Source organism: Protobothrops mucrosquamatus, unplaced genomic scaffold (genome assembly GCF_001527695.2).
Source record: "Protobothrops mucrosquamatus isolate PMUCROS unplaced genomic scaffold, P.Mucros_1.0 scaffold_233, whole genome shotgun sequence".
NCBI lineage: Eukaryota > Metazoa > Chordata > Lepidosauria > Squamata > Viperidae > Protobothrops > Protobothrops mucrosquamatus.
Window position 1 is genome coordinate 442,815 of NW_015386309.1, and position 20,299 is coordinate 463,113.

General features: G+C 43.5%; 1 protein-coding gene across 1 annotated transcript in view; it reads right to left on the reverse strand.

The window, feature by feature from the left end:
• Window positions 1–14,324, reverse strand: part of CNN3 (calponin 3) — a 46,050-nt gene extending 31,726 nt beyond the window's left edge. Inside the window, exon 1 of the mRNA XM_015829334.2 lies at window positions 14,175–14,324. Within this exon, the coding sequence (XP_015684820.1) occupies window positions 14,175–14,231 (57 nt within the window). The 5' untranslated portion in view covers window positions 14,232–14,324. The remainder of the gene's footprint in view (window positions 1–14,174) is intronic.
• Between the last annotated feature and the right edge of the window lie 5,975 nt (window positions 14,325–20,299).

Sequence of the window (20,299 nt, forward strand, 5' to 3'; positions counted from 1 at the left end):
AAGATTTTGTGTAACTGAAGAATTAATTAAATGAATAATTTTTATTAAAAGGAAGACTATTATAAATATAATAATGTTGTAATAATTGAATTTGTTTGACTTAACTATGAATGGTGGACTTATTGTTAATGTTACATTTGATAAACAATTGAATGATAATTAAGTAATTGAAGTTGTAAACCTTATTAAGGGTTTAAAATGATTTTTTTATAGGTGTAGTTTGATGAAATGACAGAATTAACTTGTTAACTTTATGGAAGATGGGAATTTTTTTCTTTTTTTTTTTTTGTATAAGTAAGGGATGGTGTTAAACTATCTTGCTGAAATGGTAAAGATCTTGGGTATTTGAAGAACTAATTAAATGAATAATTTTTATTAATACGGAGGAGATGGATTGTTTAAGTTTGGAGTTTGGAGTTAGAGATATTAATATTTGTTTACTTGTATTTGAATATTAGCCTAGGTTTGGTTTGGGAAGTCCGGGGGGTGGGGGATGGGATATAACATTGTGTAATATCTGTGATGTATTTCTTTTTTTTTATGATGAAAACAATAAAATTTTATATTGAAAAAAAAATAAAAAAATATTCAGATTCTTGTCAACTGATTCATATTTATGGCCACTGCTGGGTCCCAAGGTCATGTGATCTCCTTTTGCGATCGTCTGACAAGCAAAGTAAATGGGGAAGCCAGATTCACTTAACAATCAGTTTACTAACTTATCAGCTGTAGTGATTCAGTTAACAGCTGTGGCAAGAGAGGTCGTAAAATGGGACAAAACTCACTTAACAAATGTCTCACTTAATAACAGAAATGTTGGGATCAGTTGTGGTCATAAGTCAAGGACTACCTGTACTGGGGCAAAGCAGAATATATTTTATTAACTTACAGTTCTAACACCAAATAATTTTAGTGTAACAATACAGTGCGTTTCAGCTCCTGTAGTCAAGCAACATCATGACTTTGGAAGTAACATTTTGAGATATGCTTTTTTTTTTTTTACCATTTTGTACATTCTATTTAATTTTGAGACTTTTTTTTTGAAATGTCTGTATTGAAGGTACACTTACAGTATAAAAACTGGCAACACTGTAGACATACTCATTGCTACCTTTATGAAAACCAGAATAACTGGTAGCATAAAAAGGCATAGGACTGCTATTTAAAAGAATCCAGTTCAAGAGGGATAGTCCTCCTGCAGTTCAGAAGCAGGTATATCAAACTGTATGTTTCTCTTCAACAACACAGAAAAACTATTACAGAATGCATCTATGTAAAGTTAAATGTGATCCCTTTAATATGCAGATGCACTGCAAATGCACTTGGGAACACTATTTACTGCATGTAGGCAACCTCACAATTATCTTGATAACTACAAATTACAAATTGCTGCTTGGTAAAATAGGCTTATACTTATATCTCAGGTATGCATAATTCGTAATCCACTGAGTCAGCTGCAGCAGGGTGGCCACATTAATCAAGCGCTAGTGACTGTCACCAAGTAGAAGTAAAACCAATAATTTAACTGAGCCACTCATGGGTTGCCACTCATGTTGACAGAATGCATTCCTTTTATTTGTGTATAGCTCTTATTGACAGATTCTGTCTTTTAGGATGTGCTATACATAAACTGAGTCCAATTGTTTAGCGATTTAAAAACCCACCTCCCTGCTTTATGTCAGAGGGAGCACTGGGAATCAGTGTTGCTGTCTACACTTGCCTGATTATAAAGCAAGCATGTTCTCTGTTGGTGCCTCCTATGGGAAGCAAAGTTAAGTAACCGCTGGCTTTGGAATGAACTACAGGAAGTTCTCACTTTATGACTCGTCGCTTAACAACTACTCAAAGTTACAACAGAGCTACTTGTAACCCAAGTAGCTCTCCCCAGAGCTACTTGTAAGCCATTTTTGAAATTACAATGGCTGCACTCTCCATGGGGTCTCATCACTGTATTTTGGGTACTAGGCAACTGGTTCATCTTTGCATTGTCTCACAGTCACATGACCACAATTTGCAATATATATATATATATTTGCCAGTTTCAAGTATTTGCATCCAATTTCTAGCAAAAAAAAATAAATTCCCATTGGGAAAAATGCTTAATGATTGCTGCAAAAAAAAATATTTAAAAAATGGTTCTAATGACGTGATGTCTCAACTTACGACCATAAGTTATGAATATAATTCTGGGCTCAATTATTGTAAGTTGAAGACTACCTTTACGCTCTTTTAAGTTTGAAGCTTGATGGCTTTCACTGGCTTAAGAGAAGATAGTGGAAATAACAGCTACTTTATAGGAAATGAAAAGGAAGAGAACTGAATTAGGATTTGCTGGTGGGTTGCTGTAACAGAAGCTTCATTTCTTATTATAGGGTTTTGCAAACTAGCGCCCACCCCTTTCTCCCCCACCCACTAGACATCAGATCTGTAAACTGCACATTAAGCGCAGAGCCTCTGTAATTCCCAAATCGTATGTCGTTCCAAAAGGATAATTGGAACATGCTGCTCTTCCTTGTTTTCTTCATTTTGTAGTTTTTAGAATCTACAAAGTACCTCTTGAGGGGAGAGATACTGTCTTTAATGGCTGCTTTCTGTAGTCCTAGGGCAGGGGTTCCCAACCGGGGTGCGAGACGATATCCCAGGGGGTGCGAAAACTTGAGGTTTTCGAAGTTATAGTGCAGTGGTTCTCAACCTTTTTAATGCCGCGACCCCAACCGGTCGTAAGTCGAGGACTAAACCGGTCGTAAGTCAAGGACTAAACCGGTCGTAGGTTGAGGACTAAACCGGTCGTAAGTCGAGGACTTTCCCTGCCTGGGAGCGCTGCGCATGCGTGGTTCCGTCCCCTGCGCCGGCCGAGGCGTAGCTGGCAAGCGGCAGAGACGGAGCAGGCCGACCACCAGCTGGCCCAGCCCAAGGGAGGTAAGGCACTCGCCGGAAAAGGGGAAAAAATGGCGGACAAAAAAAAATGGCGGACAAAAAAAATGGCGGACAGCCTTGCTTGGCGACCCCCATGAAATGGTCGATCGACCCCAAATGGGGTCCCGAGCCACAGGTTTAGAACCACTGTTATAGTGTATATGCATAATTTGTTGCCGTTATTTCGAACTTTTGTAAGGGGTGCGAGAATATATCAGAAGCATTCTAGGGGTGCGGGGGATAGAAAAGGTTGGGAGCCGCTGTCCTAGGGGATGCGATGGTGCAGTGGCTTAATTATCCTGGAACTGCACCCAGAAATGGTCTTCGCTGTGGTGGTTTGAGCCCAACTCCGCAAGAGAGGGTGAACTCCCGCTGCTTGCTCCCTGGCTCCTGCCCACCCAGCAGTCCAAAAGCATGCAATGTTGTGAGTAGATAAATGGGTACCACTTTGGTAGGAAAATCCTGCATTCATGTATGCAGAGAACAGAAGCCAGCACTGGTCTTGGCTGGGTGCCAGGCAATGCAACACAAGGCAATGTGACACTGATGGAGGAGGCCGGAAGAACCAGCGACTTGAGCACTGCTAGTCAGCTACTGTAGTATAAGCTGGTGTGCCCCCCTGCAGTGCACCAAGGATAGGCACCAAGCGTAGAACAGAATGAACTAGCAGTGGTCAGAACTGCTTCATGTCTAGCATTTATAGATTTCCCTGACACTGTATGTCAGCGGTTCTCAACCTATGGGTCGCGACCCCATTTGGGGTCGATCGACCATTTCACGGGGGTCGCCGAGCAAGGCTGCCCGCCATTTTTTTCCCCCTTTTCCGGCGGGTGCCTTACCTCCCTTGAGCTGGGCCAGCTGGTGGTCGGCCTGCTCCGTCTCTGCCGCTTGCCAGCTATGCCTCGGCCAGCGCAGGGGGCGGAACCACGCATGCACGGTGCTCCTGGGCAGGGAAAGTCCTCGACTTATGACCGGTTTAGTCCTCGACTTACGACCGGTTTAGTCCTCGACTTACGACCGGTTGTGGGTCGCGGCATTAAAAAGGTTGAGAACCACTTCTATATGTCATAAATAAATCTGCAGTCCTGAGGTAAACAAGTAAAATCAAGTTAGCACCCATTCTTTTCCCCCTTTCCTTCTTCAAGAGGGAAATATATACCATGATTGTTGATTCAAATCGTATGCTCACATTGGACTTTTGAAGAAGAAAAGTTTACTAAATATGATCATCATGACTGCCTATAGTCACCCCTCATAGTGTTGCTTCTGTATTCTTCCTCCTTGAGATTGAAGTATATAAAGAGATTTCTTTTTTATACAACTCCATCATTGATCCTTCTTCACTAGTCTCTCTTCCTAAAGCAATTTCCTTTTGGGACATGATTTGTGAAACTGTTTCAGAATCCAATTGGGGTCTTGGAAGTTCATTTTCTATTCTGTTTTGTTGAGAAGGAGGCTGGACTAGAAGACCTCAAGGTCCCTTCCAACTCTGTTATTCTATTGTTCTGTTTTCCCTCGTTTTGGGTGGGAATAAACCAAAATACCTCTAGAACTCTAGTCTGAGCAAATATTTTCCCAGGGGTAAATGTATATAGATATGAAGATTAAAACTACAAAAGGTTATCATTACTAAGTTTTAAATGCACAGTTGAAACTACAAGAATAGTTATTTATTCCCTTAACACGTGGGTGTCCAAAATGTGGTGGAGCTTAACTGTGATAGGACAGCAATTTAATAATACTGTTAAGAGCAGTTCTAGCCAGAGGACAGCTTATGTAATTGCAAGTTCTTGAGGCATGTCCAAGAAGGATATAATCTGGGCTCTCTAATGAGCTAATTTGTTGTGTTTATATCCTGCCTTTCCTTAGGAATTAAAAGCAACACACATAATATTCCCACTCTAATTTTATCCCCTTATCCAATCTCAAAGTCATTCAGTGAATTTCATGACTGACTAGTGACTTGAATCTTATGAGTCTCCCAGTTGGAGTCAACCACTCATTATAGTCAATTTCTTATGTCCTACTCAATATTAACTTCAGAAGACAAGATTTAAAAGTGGCAAATTTATCTAGACATGTTCTGATATGATCAGTACTCTACACACAATGGGTGCTACAGTACTTCCAGTCCTTCCAGGCACAGAAAGACAATTGTAAAAAAGCAACCAATTGACTGGAGGAAAATAAATATTTATTAAACTGGTACCATATATTTGTTTCATTTGTTTTCCATGTGGAGAAAAAAAGGGACATGGTCTGGGTTGGACACTGCAAGATTATTTTCTTCTATGTCAGAACAACATACAGTTGGGGATATGGGATACCCTGGTGGCACAGTGGTTAGAACGCAGTATTGCAGCCTAACTCTGCCCACAGCCAGGCGTTCGACCGGCTCAAAGTTGACTCAGCCTTCCATCCTTCTGAGGTCAGCAAAATTAGGACCCAGATGGTTAGAGGAAATAGGCTGACTCTGTAAACCATCCAGACAGTGCTGTAAAGCCCTATGGCAGGGATAGGCAACCTTGGTTCTTTTATGACTCGTGGATTTCAACTCCCAGAATTGGCTGGCTCAGGAATTCTGGGAGTTGAAGTCCACGAGTCATAAAAGAGCCAAGGTTGCCTACCCCGGCCCTATGGGGTGGTATTTAAGTCTAAGTGCTAATCCTAACACTATACTGTTTCCTAAGTGAGAACAACAAGCAGGTGGTATCATAATGTCATTTTTGCTCCTTCCCTCTGAAAATGGCCAGCCTATACAGACTTGGAACTCGTAAGGTTACAGAGTCATATAGAAAAGACAATTGATAAAAAGAAAACTCCAGATCAGCATCTCAATACCAAAATAATTTTACAGAAATTCTGAAGAGCTGGCTGCTGGGCAAAATGTATGTATGTGCTGGAGGGGAGAATGAAAAGGGACCTGGTGGCCTACCAGTGCCTGGGCTTGGCTATTTTCTCAGTTAAAGAACAAAGAAGAAGTCCTGACAAGATTCTTCTTCTTTTTTTTTTTGTTTTAGGTTGAAGGGCTTTTAAAAAAAGTTCTGCGAGTAGAATTCAATTTTCTGGATTCAACTTCCTAAACTGGAAACAATTTAGGACAGGCTACTTCCTAAACTGATATAATCTAGTCTCAGCTTCTTCTGGTTAAACATCTAATCACAAGCAAGCGACATGGTCCTTCTAGAGCCCTATTAAATAATATGGAAGACATTCCTTTGTTATTCAATCGAGCAAATACTGTGGGACGTTTCCTAGTACAAACCTCTCACTCCATTTATTGATGAGATTCTCTCCATTCACTGTACATTATAATACAGTTGAAATGGACCATTAGACTTTAAATCCTTTTTAATTCTACAATTATTTTTGATATTTGGTCTTATTACGATGATCAAGCAGAAGGCTTCAACTATGACATATAAAAAGAGAAAGAACTACATAATCATCCAATCCAAGTATTGGGTATTATACCAATCAAAAGAATATTTAAATATATAGTTTCAACTGAACAATGTTAGAGTGCCCTCATAAGTTGCTAGCTAATACTTTCCCTAACATCCGTATTACTTAGAAAGATTCTGAAAAAAAAATTCAGTTCCTTAATGAGACAACATTATATATGTTTCCTAGTTCAAGGCTTTTCAACCAGTGGTACGAGTACCACCTGTGGTATATTGGCACCTGGCAGATGGTACGCAACCATCATAGAAAAGTGGTAGTAGGGGAGGGGAATGAGCTGAACCGGTGGCAGCACCGCACAAGCCTGAACTAGAGATGGCTGGAGCTGCAGGGCTGTCAGGGTTCAGCGGAAGCACCAGGATCAGCGCTTCTTCGGGACTGTCAGGGCTCAGCAGAAGTGCCAGGATCAGCGCCAGGCTCCAGCTGGAGCTCGGCACTGATCCTGGTGCTTCTGCTGAGCCCAGAAGAAGCACCGATCAGCTGGAATGTTGCAGCATCTCCAGGGTCTTGTGATTTACATTCAGATGCTTGGCAACGGATTCATATTTATGACGGTCACAATGTCCCAGGGTCATGTGAAGTGACCAAAACCTGCTGCAACCACCCAGCAGACAGGGGGAATAAAAACCAAACACCCCGCACCACACCCCCGCTGCCAATCCTCAACAGAAATGCTCACAATGAAAGCCTCGGACAGGAGGAAGAATACTGCCGGGTGGGCAGGCAGGTGTCTTGCTCGGCTGTGGCTTGGGGGGGGCACTTTTTTCAGTGCCATTGTAACTTCGAACAGTCACTAAGCACACTGTTGTAAGTCGAGGACTACCTGTACTTTATCACTTTTTTCCTTTTTGGGGGGGGTTATCAAGTTTTTGACATCTTGCTAGGCGACTGGTGGTACTCAGATATTGCCATATCCTAAAAGGGGTACAATGGGTGAAAAGGTTGAAAAGCCCTGTCCTAGTTTACTATTACAATTATTTAAACGTACTGGGTATTTTATTGACCTGCACATATATTCAACATTTCATGTTATATCAGAAAATTATTACTGTTATTTTTTATCCTTGCAAACTGACACAATTGCCTTGGACTCCTGACAGTTAACAACAATTACATATGTACATCAAGATAATAAAAACACTTGCAGGAGACAGCAACATAATTATATTAGAGTTCAAATCAAAATTAATATAATAGAGCTTCATCAACAAAAAAAATACAGAGATGGTGTCATCCTATTGTGAAAACACTCTGGAAAAACTCTCTTTTCAACGTTTTCTGGAAGACAGTCAAAAACTTATCTAATTGCTGGAGGAAGGCAATTACAACAGGAAGCTCAACTGGGACTCATCTCACTAAAGAACCACAGGCAATTTCTCTAGGGAAAAATAACTTGGACACACTGATTTTATTGGAGAAGAGGGTCCTGAAAATATTTTAAATGCTCATCACAGCTGGACACACAGTTCAGTCTAAAAACCTCCAACCTACATCGTATAAAATTCTTTTTTTGGATTCACGTTTTTTATGACAATATGACCTAACATTATATTCTCCCAATCATACTTCAAATGAATATCCTTGTAACAATATCTGAAATTGGATTTCCAAATTATTGAAGTTATGAGATGTTTGGACAGGGTTTGTGAGACTTTTCTGTGGGGGGTGTGTGTGAGAGGGAGAGGGAGGGAGGGAGGGAGAGGGGGAGAGAGGAAGGGAGAGGGAGAGATTAGTGAAATGTTCCTAGATCAGCCGTAAACCATTGTTAACCAGCCCTTACCATCACATATCATAACAACTATTAGTTGTTCATGCAACTGTTTAACAGAGGAGTTCTATCTAATATGTTACTGAAATTAATGATTTCCGTACATCAGTCTGCATTGGCTTAAGGCAATGATGGCGAACCTATGGCACGCGTGCCAGAGGTGGCACTCAGAGCCCTCTCTGTGGGCACGCCCGCCGCCACCAGCATCTCGCGCAGGTCCATTAGGCCGCCATTGGCACCCGGAGCAACAGCCAGCACAAAGGAGGCGAAGCGGCCGGCTAGCAAGCTCGAGTAGAGTTGGTAGAGCACGCCCCCATGTGCTCACTGGCCTGGGTGTGCAGGGGCCAATGGTGTTAGGCAGCAGCCGCCCCTGCCTTGCCTTGCCTTGCCCTGCAGTATTGGCACCCCCGCCCTACCCCCTGCCTCACCCTGCAGGAAAAGCCTCCTGCCCACCGCCCCACCCACCAGAGATCCCATGGATCTCCCCCAATCCTGCCCAGCCCCCATAGGCATCCCCCGCACGAGCAACATCGAGGTGGCCACGCCCACCCCGGCCATGCCCACCCAATCTGCCATGACCACCGCAGCCACACCCACCCAGTGGGCCATGCCCCTCCGCTGTCCCCCCCCCAGGGCACCACAATGCTGATGTGGCCCTGGCACTTTGCGATAAATAAGTGGGTCTTGGATTACGGTTTGGGCACTTGGTCTCTAAAAGGTTTGCCATCACTGGCTTAAGGTATAAATTAGATTTCTTTTTCAAATTATTCTTTGGTTTATACATACCGTTGCTTTAGCATATACATTTACCCTGCTGAAGGAGCCTTTACGAATAGATAAAGACAGGAATCTGGCTAGACATCATTTTCTGTTGAAAGGAGTTCGAGAGGATATAGTTCTCACTCCTCAATAACTTGCCGGTCCCTTCCTGTTTCCTTTGATTTTTGCACTGTATTGCATGTTACTAGAAACTAACTACAGAAGGACAAATCTTGAATAAGGTCAGTATTACACGCATAGGTATTAACAAATTAAAATGATAAACTCCACTGAGACTATAGTTTCGAGCACACCTACTTCTAAGTTCTGTTGACGTATTTCTAAGTAAATCCATTGGCTCTGGGATTCAAAATTCCTCTTAGAATAAACTCCATTGAAATAAAGAGATCTACTATAAACGGGAGTGGTCCATAATGTTAGAATACGAAAAGCCATAGTTAAAATGCAAGGGGATATTTAAAATGTTCCTGCCTGAATACAGGTAGTCCTTAACTTACAACAGTGACCGCTGAAAGTTACACCACCACTGAAAAAAGTGACTTATGACCATTTTTCACAGTTACCACCTTTGTAGCATCCCCATGGTCATGTGATCAAAATTCAGATGCCTGGCAACCATTTCATACTTATGACCGTTGCTGTGTCCCAAGGTCATGTCATCACCTTTTGACAAGCAAAGTCAATGGGGAAGCCAGATTCACTTAACAACCGGGTTATTACTTTATCAACTGCAGTGATTCACTTAACAACTGTGGCAAGAAAGGTCGTAAAATGGGGCACTTAACAAATGTCTCACTTAACAATGTAAGTTTTAGGCTCAATTGTGGTTGTAAGTCAAGGACTACCTGTATATAGTTCTTACTCTATCAAGAATATTATTCAAAACTAAAAATTATGGGAAAGGTTCTTTGTACAAACCCAAAGATGCTTTTTCAGGAGGCAACTGGACTTTCTTGTTTTTCTTCGAAGATGTTTCACTTCTGAAGAAGCTGAAGAAGCTTCTTGGATGAGAAGCGAAACGTCTTCAAAGAAAAACAAGAAAGTCCAGTTGCCTCCTGAAAAAGCATCTTTGGGATAATTACGACCTGGATGACTGAGAATCTCCATACACATTCTTTGTACAAAGTATCTAACAAGATTGCCTCCTGCAACAAATACAGTCAGAATGGCACAACCAGTTAAGTTAAATTTCTTAAGATTGCAACCCTTTATGTCACATAGCAAAATATTTTTCAGTATGGGAAGACTTCAGTTATGGTTTATGTACCAGTAAAAATATTGGGCTGTGCTGCTACTTTCAAGCAGACAAGTAAACTGATTATCACATACTGTGCTTTCTTATTTCAATGTTTTACAATGATTAAACACAAACATGCATTATTAAAAACTTGTATTTAAATATAGTGATGCGCTGCCAACCACATTAATCTTATGAATTCTATTGGAGAAAACAGGGCATGTAATTGAGTGGTAAAGCATCTCGAGCAGGGGTAGGCAACCTTGGCTCTTTTATGACTCGTGGACTTCAACTCCCAGAATTCCTGAGCCAGCCATGGTATGCTGGCTCAGGAATTCTGGGAGTTGAAGTCCACAAGTCATAAAAGAGCCAAGGTTGCCTACCCCTGATCTAGAGCATAAGGAAGCCTTTCTAGCTCTGTTATCTTGCCCATCCCCACAAATTAAAAAAGAGAAAGCTTGAACTACTTTTTTCTGAGTAGTTGTCCTAGCTTTACTATCTGTCCATCTGTCTATAGGAGAGAAAGACCTTATAGGCTGGTCTATTTTGACCTACTTGGGTTTTATATTTCTTGTAGTAGCTGCTTTGAATTTCTATGTTGACGGTTAAAGGAGAAATGTAATACTACATACTGTATATCATTTTCTAAATGTTTTATGTATTAGGTACCTCCTTACACATAATAAAGAAGAGTGATCGTTCAGTTCTCAGAAGTGAATTAACCTTTAAGAAGTGTTTTGAGTATACATCTTTCCTTTTCCAATACATGCCAACAAATAATTTTTCAACGAAGAGTTTATTAGACTATATTACTAATTATTTAAAATACCTTTATATTTGGGGATGACTATTTGAAACAAACCAATTTTATGTGCAATTTTAAAAACTTAAGTGAGAAATAATGTATCATCTTAACAGTTAGCAATAGCAGAAGTGATGTTTGTTCCAACAGGTAGCCCAGAAAGCAAAATGCCAAGAACAAAAAATGGCTGATCATAGACAGGTAACAATTTACAGAACCAGATGGGGAAGTTTAATTAGGAAATAGAATTTATCCATACTTACTTTGGAGCAAGCCCTATTGAAATAGCTGGTATTTAATTACAAGTAAACATGCACAGAATTTTGGGTGATCCAAGTTTAAACAAGATGGATCAAGCAGTATTGAAGAACCATAAATTAAGTATTTTTTTTTAGTTTTCTGCCACTATCACCAAAGACTTGCATTTTGTAACATTAAAAAACTTTTGTTAAAGTCATACTGTCACCTTGCTGTTATGACAGGGGTATATTACAATGTAGGGATTAGGTACCACCACTGCACTTTTTTTCCGGAGGAAGAGTGGGAATATTTCAGAATACTTCATTTCCCAGGAGACTTAAGAGAAACTTAAGCCCAAGCCGAAGAAGCTTCCTTTGTATGTCTTTCCCCATCCCTCCCCACCACTTTGGACTTCACAGCAGCAGTACGGAGACAATGAATATTCTGTGCACAACACCCACATGGATTGGCTGGTCTCTCCCCAGTACCCTATGATGTAATGCAATTGGAATGTGCTGGGGTTTTGAGCTGGAAGTGTTGGGAGGGGACAGAGATGACACTTCTCATCTGCTTGGCAAACCAAAGAGGTTCAGCAAATTAACATGACAGAGCCCGTAATCTGCCAAGTTTCATTACCTTTTCCTATAATATGTTCCATTTAGGATGGAAGGGTTCCTCTTAAAAACCTGAGAACGGGGCTCCCCATTCCTGAATCAGTACATCACTGTTATCTGGGGAAATACGACCGCCTAAGACAGGAAATGAATATAAATTAGGCAATATGTCAAATAAAAGTGCAGGGGTTGGTTTTAAAAAAAAAAATCCCTAAACTAGCAGGATATGATGGAAGGATTTAAATGAGTTACAGTGCTGGGGGGGGGGAAGTGGGGAGGCAGGATGTTCAGATCCTTCCATCAGGATATGATGGAAGGATTTAAATGAGTTACAGTGCTGGGGGGGGGAAGTGGGGAGGCTGTTTTCTGCAGATCTCCTCTACTAGTTTTTCCAGCAACCACCCTACTTTATTCTGGGGTTGGCATTTTAATCCAGGAGTCTTAAGACCACAAGGGTTCAAAAGGAGAAACCAGCCTGCCCTCCATACAATAGTTTGGGGGCTTTTCAAATCACTATTGTGGGCTTCGGGAGCTTGCTTTTCCCGTTGTGTTTGTTTTATCGTTTTCCTGGAGCGAAAGGCCGCTGCGGCACAGAGAGAGAGAGAGAGAAAGGGGGGACAGAAAGGCAGGCGCGCATCCGTCTTTCTCCCCCCCGACGCACCATCCTCGCCTGGCGCTCGCTAGCGCTAGATTGGAGCCACGTAGGCTGGGAGCACCTCCCGCTCTCCCCCACCCCCCCACCCCGGCTGCCGCCATCTCCCGAGCTTGGGTGGGTCCCACAGGCAGCAGCAGGAGAGCCAGTCCCAACCCCAAACCTCCTCCTCCCCCCCCCCGTTCCGTTTGTCAAGTCCGCCTCAAGAGAGCACAACTCCCGAGCAAAAAAAAGCCACCGGGCAGCAGCGTTTTGCTGCCTTTTGTCTGTTCTTTCCAGCAGCCGGAGCTTGTCCTTCAGCGGTTCGCCGGACTGAGGTTCACCTCGGCATCTGCAGTACAGTAGTTGGAAAGAAAGGAGGGAACGAGAGAGAGAGAGAGAGAGAGAGAGAGGCCCTTTTCTCCCCCGCCTTTCCCTTCTGGGAAAGTACTTTTCCACTCCGAGAGGAAGGCAGCGCAGAGGCCAAGAAAAGTTAAAGGGAAGCAGGAGGCCTCCCCCCAGCTCAGGTCGACCCGGCAAGCGACGAGCAGGTCTCCTCCAGCCGACGCAGAAGGACGAGGCAAAGCGAGCCGCAATAGAGAGGAACGCCGCTCAAGCCAACAGAAATCTCCCGGGGGGGGGGGGGGAGAACCCTAATCCTAAATCCTTCTCTTTACACACACACACCCACACACACACACCCGAGACCGAAAAGAAAAGCGGACGGCGGGGAGGGTCGGAAGAGAAGGCCGAGTAAAGGGAGCTTGGCGACCCAGGGGACGCCAGGAGAAACGCGGGACAAATGCATTTTCTTAGGAGAAGGACGCGGAGAGGGCGCTACGCATTCCATAAAAATGGACTAGGGAAGGCGGCTGTGTGTGGGTGTGTGTGGAACCTAATGGGTGTCCTGGGTCTTTTTACAAGAAAGGTGCGCCTGGACCTCGCTTATGAGTAAACCCCGTAGGGAGAATGTCTAACAAACTAGAAAGACCGGCAGGGTTTCTATAGGGGGGGGGGGTGGAATAAAAGGGGGGAAAGAGACAAGGGAGCCCATGTTTTGGTCCAGGAGTGGAAGCCTCAAAGGCCCGGGTATTTTATTTGGGGGGGGGGGTTCTGCATAGGCTGTGACCCCGGGACGCGTACCTCAGCGTCTGCGTTAATGTTTCCCCCATTAAACCGAGTAAGACGTGAGGGGCATTTCTCGCCGAGGTTCCAGCCGACGGGATAAGACCGGGACGGATTCCCTCCCCCCCTCTCCCCCAAACCGAAGCAACACATTTCTTTTAAGGACAAGGTTAGGGACGTGAGAAATGCCTTCCTCTGAAGCTACTCTTTCTTTGCGCACACACACCCCCTACACACTTAAACCAAACAATGGAGCGGGGGGAGCCGTGGAAGAGGCGGGGGAAATCAAAGACGCCGCGAACAGGAGTAGGCTTTCCAAAAACCTGAAACTATGTGGGAAAAGAGGGGGTGGGTGGGTCGGCGCAGGAGCCGGACTCCGGTCCCTCAACGAAGCGCGCAGGGAAGAGCCGCCGCGACGACCCCCTTCCTTCCTTCCCTCCCTCCAACTCTTCCCGCGCCTGCCTGCCTGCCTCCATCCCACGCCTTCCCCCTCCGAGGCGCAAACAAAGCGGGAGAGAAAGCCAGCCGCGGAGCTGGCGGTCGGGCGGGAGGGCTTTGGCCGCGGCGCTTCCAGCTTCCTCTCCTCGGCGGTGCTTTACCTTATTCTTCACCTCGGCGGAGAGCCCGTATGAGGGGCCCTTGTTAAAGTGAGTCATGGCGGCGGGAGCGGCGCCGGGTCGGTCTCGGTGCCCGAGGTGGGGAGACGCGGCTGAAGCTCTCTCCTGTCTGCGCGCTCGACTGGATGCTCCGGGCTGCCAGTGGGGCGCGAGCGAGCGCGCGAGGGCGGGCCGGGCTGGAGAGGGAGGGACGTGGGCCAAGCTGGCTGACGGCGCCCGCTGCGGCTTAGACGGCCTCCGAAACTTCTAGTCCCGCCCCGGCCCAGAGAGCAGCCTTGGCGCCCCTTCTCCCAGCCCAACAGCCATTCCTATCCCCGCCGCGGGAGGAGCCCAGCCGGTCAGGCGGTCTCTCGCTCCGCTTGCCGAGTCTCCCGCTTTTGGAGTCCTGAGAGAAGCCTTCAAAGGACGGGCCAGTTGCTAGCCGTTTCGCCCGCGTGAGCTTCACACAAACCCCTTACGATGCTGGCTTAATCGTGGAAGTCCGTTCGTTAACCTCGTGTCAAATAAATCCGTTTACGGCCCGCGCTAATTTTACCAACCGCAGTTTCCTCGTTAACGATGCGCCGGGTTAATCATTCGCTGAAGGAAGGATGGGTGCGCTACTACAACACCGCCCATCCCAAACGGGGCTCGGGGTGGTAGGCTATTAATCCTACCCTGAGTGGCTTGCCTGGCCAGGTGGGCTGGGAAGGATGGGTGTTGTGGTGTAGCACCAAACTGGAGGGCACCTGATGGGGAAAGCTGTCAAAGATTAAAAGAATGGTTGTTCATTCGCCTAATCCTAAAGGCAACTCCTTAGCGTTTTGACTCAGAAGGAGCAAGGACCTAACAAGTGTGTTTAGGATTGCTCCTTTAGTAATCTAAACTAGCTTAAGTTATAGGAAACGTGGTCGCTTGAAGTCTTTAAAATGCACATGGAGGCAATTAAACATGTGAAATATTATTTGTGCTTAGTGATATGTGCTTCATTCTCTTTTAGCCATGCATCCACCAATACATGGTCTGTCTGTCTGTCTGTCTGTCTATCTATCTATCTACCTACCTACCTACCTACTTATCTATCTATCTATCTATCTATCTATCTATCTATCTATCTATCTATCTATCTATCTATCTATCTATCTATCTATCTATCTATCTATCTATCTATCTATCTATCTATCTATCTACCTACCTACCTACCTACCTACTTATCTATCTATCTATCTATCTATCTATCTATCTATCTATCTACCTATCTACCTACCTACCTACCTACCTACCTACCTACCTACCTACTTATCTACTTATCTATCTATCTATCTATCTATCTATCTATCTATCTATCTATCTATCTATCTATCTATCTATCTATCTATCTATCTCTTGGAGCAATTATTCCTTCCTCCAAATTCATATTATAAATTAAAGCCATATGGGTTAACAAAGGCTGTATTGTAGATGAAGGGGCTGTTGGAAATTTTGGGATGTTGCTGGGAGAAAGAGGGTACAGTGGAATAGAAGATAACATTTTCTTATGGATAATTGGAAAAAGTTATTATGAAAACATATTGAGAGCTGTACATTTGGATCATTGTTGGAGGGAGAATTGGCAGTTATTAAATACTGGAAGGGAGTCTGCTTAGCACTTCTGCCAAGGAAGAGAGAAACATCAAAGAAAGCAGGAAGGAATTACTTGCTGTTCAGAATTTTGTAGCAGCATTATGGAAAAATAACATGCAGGAAACTTTGTTTTAAGAATCCTAAAATGGCCACTAATTTTTAACACATGCTACAGAAGGGATAGAATCTTTTTTAAAGTTTCTCAACTAGATCAATAGTTGGTTAGCTTTTCCCCCCAACTTATACAATATTTGTATATAAACTAAGCATAAAACAATACATGTGAATGCCTCTGTATTTAGGCTGTCCTGTGCCTGGATCACAGGAATTCGGGTTTTACAAATAAGATTGCTATGTCTTTTTGTCCTTTTAGCAGAGTTTCTGTACTTCTGACAGACAGAAATCCATCGCATAACTGATTGTTGCTGCATCTCTTAGATGCATATAATTTGGATATTGGATTTTTGTCAAAAAAGTTTTTTAAAAAGTTCTGAATTATGTCCCTCTTGGTCAGCTGCCATAAAATGTCTTGCATGTGAATAGAATTTACAGTATATACAGCCTTTAGAAAGAAACTCAAGGCCAAAAATGTCTCCTTATCTAGTTTTGGTGTATGTGGCTGTAGGTGTGTGGGTGGATGTGTTTTTACATGGAATTCTAAGTTTATTTGAGTTTCCATGTGTTTACATGGAATGCTAACTTTATTTGAATTTGTTTTTGTGATGGAGAGATGGAGGAGGAGGAGAACAGTCTTCTGATAACAATGTATTTAATTCTTCACAAATGTAATTATAAAGAGGGACTTTTGCTTGGATTCCACTATTGTAATGTGTTCCGTTGGAATAATTTTAGACCTGTTTGTTTTGGATTCTTTTCACTTATAAAACTCTTAACTTGAAATGCCAAACTAAAAAAAAAAGTGATGTAACCCATGTTCTTTAAGTAGAATGGTTGGGTTTGCAAATTGTGCTAAGCCAAGAGTCCACAATTTTTAGGACAAGTTTTAATTTTGGAGACCACACAACCCACACAACATAGCTACCATCATGGAATTGGTGAATCACTAAGTACCAGAAGTAGGAGATTCCTGCTGACCATCATCCATTATCTTGTTGGATAATTTCTGCTACTTATATTTTGAAACAAAGACCTAAAGTTCAGCTCCCTATCATTTTTGTTTTCCAAGACCGCTTTTAGAATAAATTTGCAGGCTGAGAAGCATTATTGAAAAGAAAGATTGCGCTTAACCATGGGACTTTGTTTCTGAAGTGTAGTACTTCCCATTTCTTTCTATCATTTAGACCAGGGGTAGGCAGCCTTGGCTCTTTTATGACTCGTGGACTTCAACTCCCAGAATTCCTGAGCCAGCCATGCTGGCTCAGGAATTCTGGGAGTTGAAGTCCACGAGTCATAAAAGCCAAGGTTGCCTACCTCTGATTTAGACAGTCTTAATCAGGGGTCCCCAACCCCCGGTCCATGGACCAGCGCCGGGCCGCAGCATGCCAGCAACTGGTTCACACAAACAAGCAAAGCCCCATCCATGCTATGCAGGCAGCACACAAAGCTACACACTCTCTGGTCTGTGGAAAAACCTTTCTCCACGTAACCAGTCCCTGGTGCCCAAAAGGTTGGGGACCTCTGGTCTAAATGAAAAAAAATCATGTGGGGCATGGAGATTGTTAAACATAAAGAGAGATGCTCTGAAGTATTGCATTTGGATAAAGTATATGGCCACTAAAGGGTGCTCCATGAAATCTATCTCAACACCTATTGTGCTGCCTTATTTATCATGGTAGATAGATGAGCAGAGAATGCCAGGTGTTTATGCAAAGACTATTTAATCCCAGCAGGGTCATTCAAGGTATGACTAGTCCAGCTAAAGCAACTGCATTTATATTGGCGGCAGTAATTTAAGAAGAAGCTGGAAATGAATGATCACTGCAATGACAATAGCAAAGGTAATGTTTTGTACTGTACACGAGAAGGCAGTGGAAAACCACTCTTATATTTGACCAAGAAGAGTACATGGTCAGGCAAGATAAAATAACTAATGATATAATGTCAGATGGTAGGCCTCTCAGATCATATGGCACTCAACATATTGCTGAAGAAAAGGTGAGGATCTTTCAGAATATTATTATTGCTTATGACATGAATAGATTAAAGCCTTTGGGACACCAAGTTGACCTGCAGTAAAAGGAAATCTGAAGTGGCAAGAGACAGAATTACAGTGGAGCATAAGAAGAATGTATGTGGGAAAGTGAAATGTGGTGAAAAATGAAATAAATTGACTAGAGCAGACATGTCAAACACAAGGCCCAGGGGCTAAATGCGGCCCGCGAAGTGGTTTCATGTGGCCCGTGAAGCCATCCTGGAAACAGTGAGGGAATGGCCCCCTCTGCCTTGGCCCTGGCCCAGGCCAGCTGGGAGCCAATGTACCATTTTGTGGTGGCCATCTATGCTGAAACGCATTCAGTCTTAGCTCCATAAGCCCCCCCCCGCATGGCCTGAGAGGAACAGTGAGGCTCCTCCAATGGACCATGCCTTGGCACTTGTCCCACCCTCTTCTGCCAGAGACCCTCAGATCTGTCCCACTCCTGCCCAGGCCCCCACAGGCACCCTTGACGTGAACGATGTAGAGCTGGCCACACCCACCCAGTAGGCCACACCCACTCCATCCACGCCCACCCAGTAGGCAGCACCCACCCTGGCCACACCCACCCAGCCCCCTGAGGGCAACCGCAATGCTGATGCGGCCCTCAATGAAATTGAGTTTGACATCCCTGGACTAGAGAAACTCACTGAGTTATTCCTATCTTTCTGAAAACCAGGATCCATTATTCAAGAACTTACAGATGGATCCATTGTACACCTCAAAAATAGAATAATCAAAAAGTATGTGATAACCACCAAGGAATCTCTCTGCTCTCTGTTGCAGGAAAAAATAGAACTCTTGCAAGAGTTCTAAATCATCTGATGCTGGGCATGCTGCCCGAGTCGTATTGGCTTCCAAAGAGGTGAACATTTTTGCAGGATACCAACTTCTGGATAAGTGTCAGGAATACAATTGTGACCTCTATACAATCTTCATTGACCTCAAGAAAGCCTTCGATACCATCAGCCAACAAGGCCTGTGGAGGATTGTATCAAAGTTTGGCTGCCCCATCAGATTCAGATGGTATGCCAGTCCCATGAAAGCACAATGGCCAGAATGCTGGATGGTGGTGTTGGAAGAAAAATCTTCATCAGGTCCAGTCCAAGCTGGGAATAAGCAAAATGGAGACTGCTTTAGAAAGAAAATTGTAGTTTATTGGAGAGGAGAGCCAGACAGAAAGATGGCTCTGGGAAAGCTGACTACAAGTAGCAGGGAGTGGTGGGTTTTTATACCTTCTTGGGCTGAGGTTGTTTCCTGTTCCTGTTTGAGGCTTTGTATTTCCTGTGTCATGTACTTTGACCTGAGTCTGAGTATGTCCTTTTGGTATTGGTGAGTTAATCCTATTATGTTTCCTGTCCTTAGAATTTGGGTGGGGATATGTAAATTTTAGGGGTCTTTGTCTTCCTAATTTCATTAGCTTCTAGCTTCCTGGCTCCAACCTTCCTGAATGGATTATTACATCTGCATTTCTAAGGGCTGGTTTCTGCTGAGTTTTCTGGCTGGGGGCTATTAAGAAAAAATGGGCTTTGCTTTTCTGCCTTCAAGATTCTTGGGGGAAATACAACATTCTGCCTTTTTAATATTCCCTAAATGTTTCTTTCTCTGGATTCTTCCCACAGTGGAAAATCCTAAGGCATTCCCAGTCACCAATAGTGTTAAATAGGGCTGTGTGTTTGTACCCACATTGTTCAGCATGGTGTTTATTGCTATGCAGAATGATGCCTGTCTCTAGAAATACAGGGTCACCATCTTTGTATATCTCTGAAGGTCTAACATCTGCCCTTGGGGTTTTGCTATTGAATAGCTGACTGACAGCTTCCATGGGTTCAGCTATTACTGGGGGATCATCCATGGCGCTGTTGATACTGATCTATCACTGTATTGTAAATACAGTATATGACTGTTGATTGAGGACTGCCACAAAGTGTTCAGTCCATCTCTGTGGGATATGAACCTACCCTGTAATGAGAGTTGTGCCATCTATGATCAGAAGACAGAAACTCCCAAGAGACTGAGGTCCATAGAAAGTGTTAGGAACTTCATAGAACATTTTCAAGTCATTTCTATCAGCATATCCCTGTATTATGTCTTGGTGCTCATCCAGGCATCTAGCATTTTAGACAATTTATTCTGGACTATCCTACTGGAATTGGTGAAGGTGTTTTTTTTTTTGTCAGCTGATGATAAATCATTCTGATGGACATGATGAATGTGATACTTTTCAAGCAGGAAAGCCTGTGTCTCTTCATCATTCTCATTGAACCAGTTATGTTGCTTATGAGAAGAGGGCTCTAGCCTCTTCAATGCAGATGAATGGATTTCATCTCTGAAGCACTCCTAATCGTCCTCA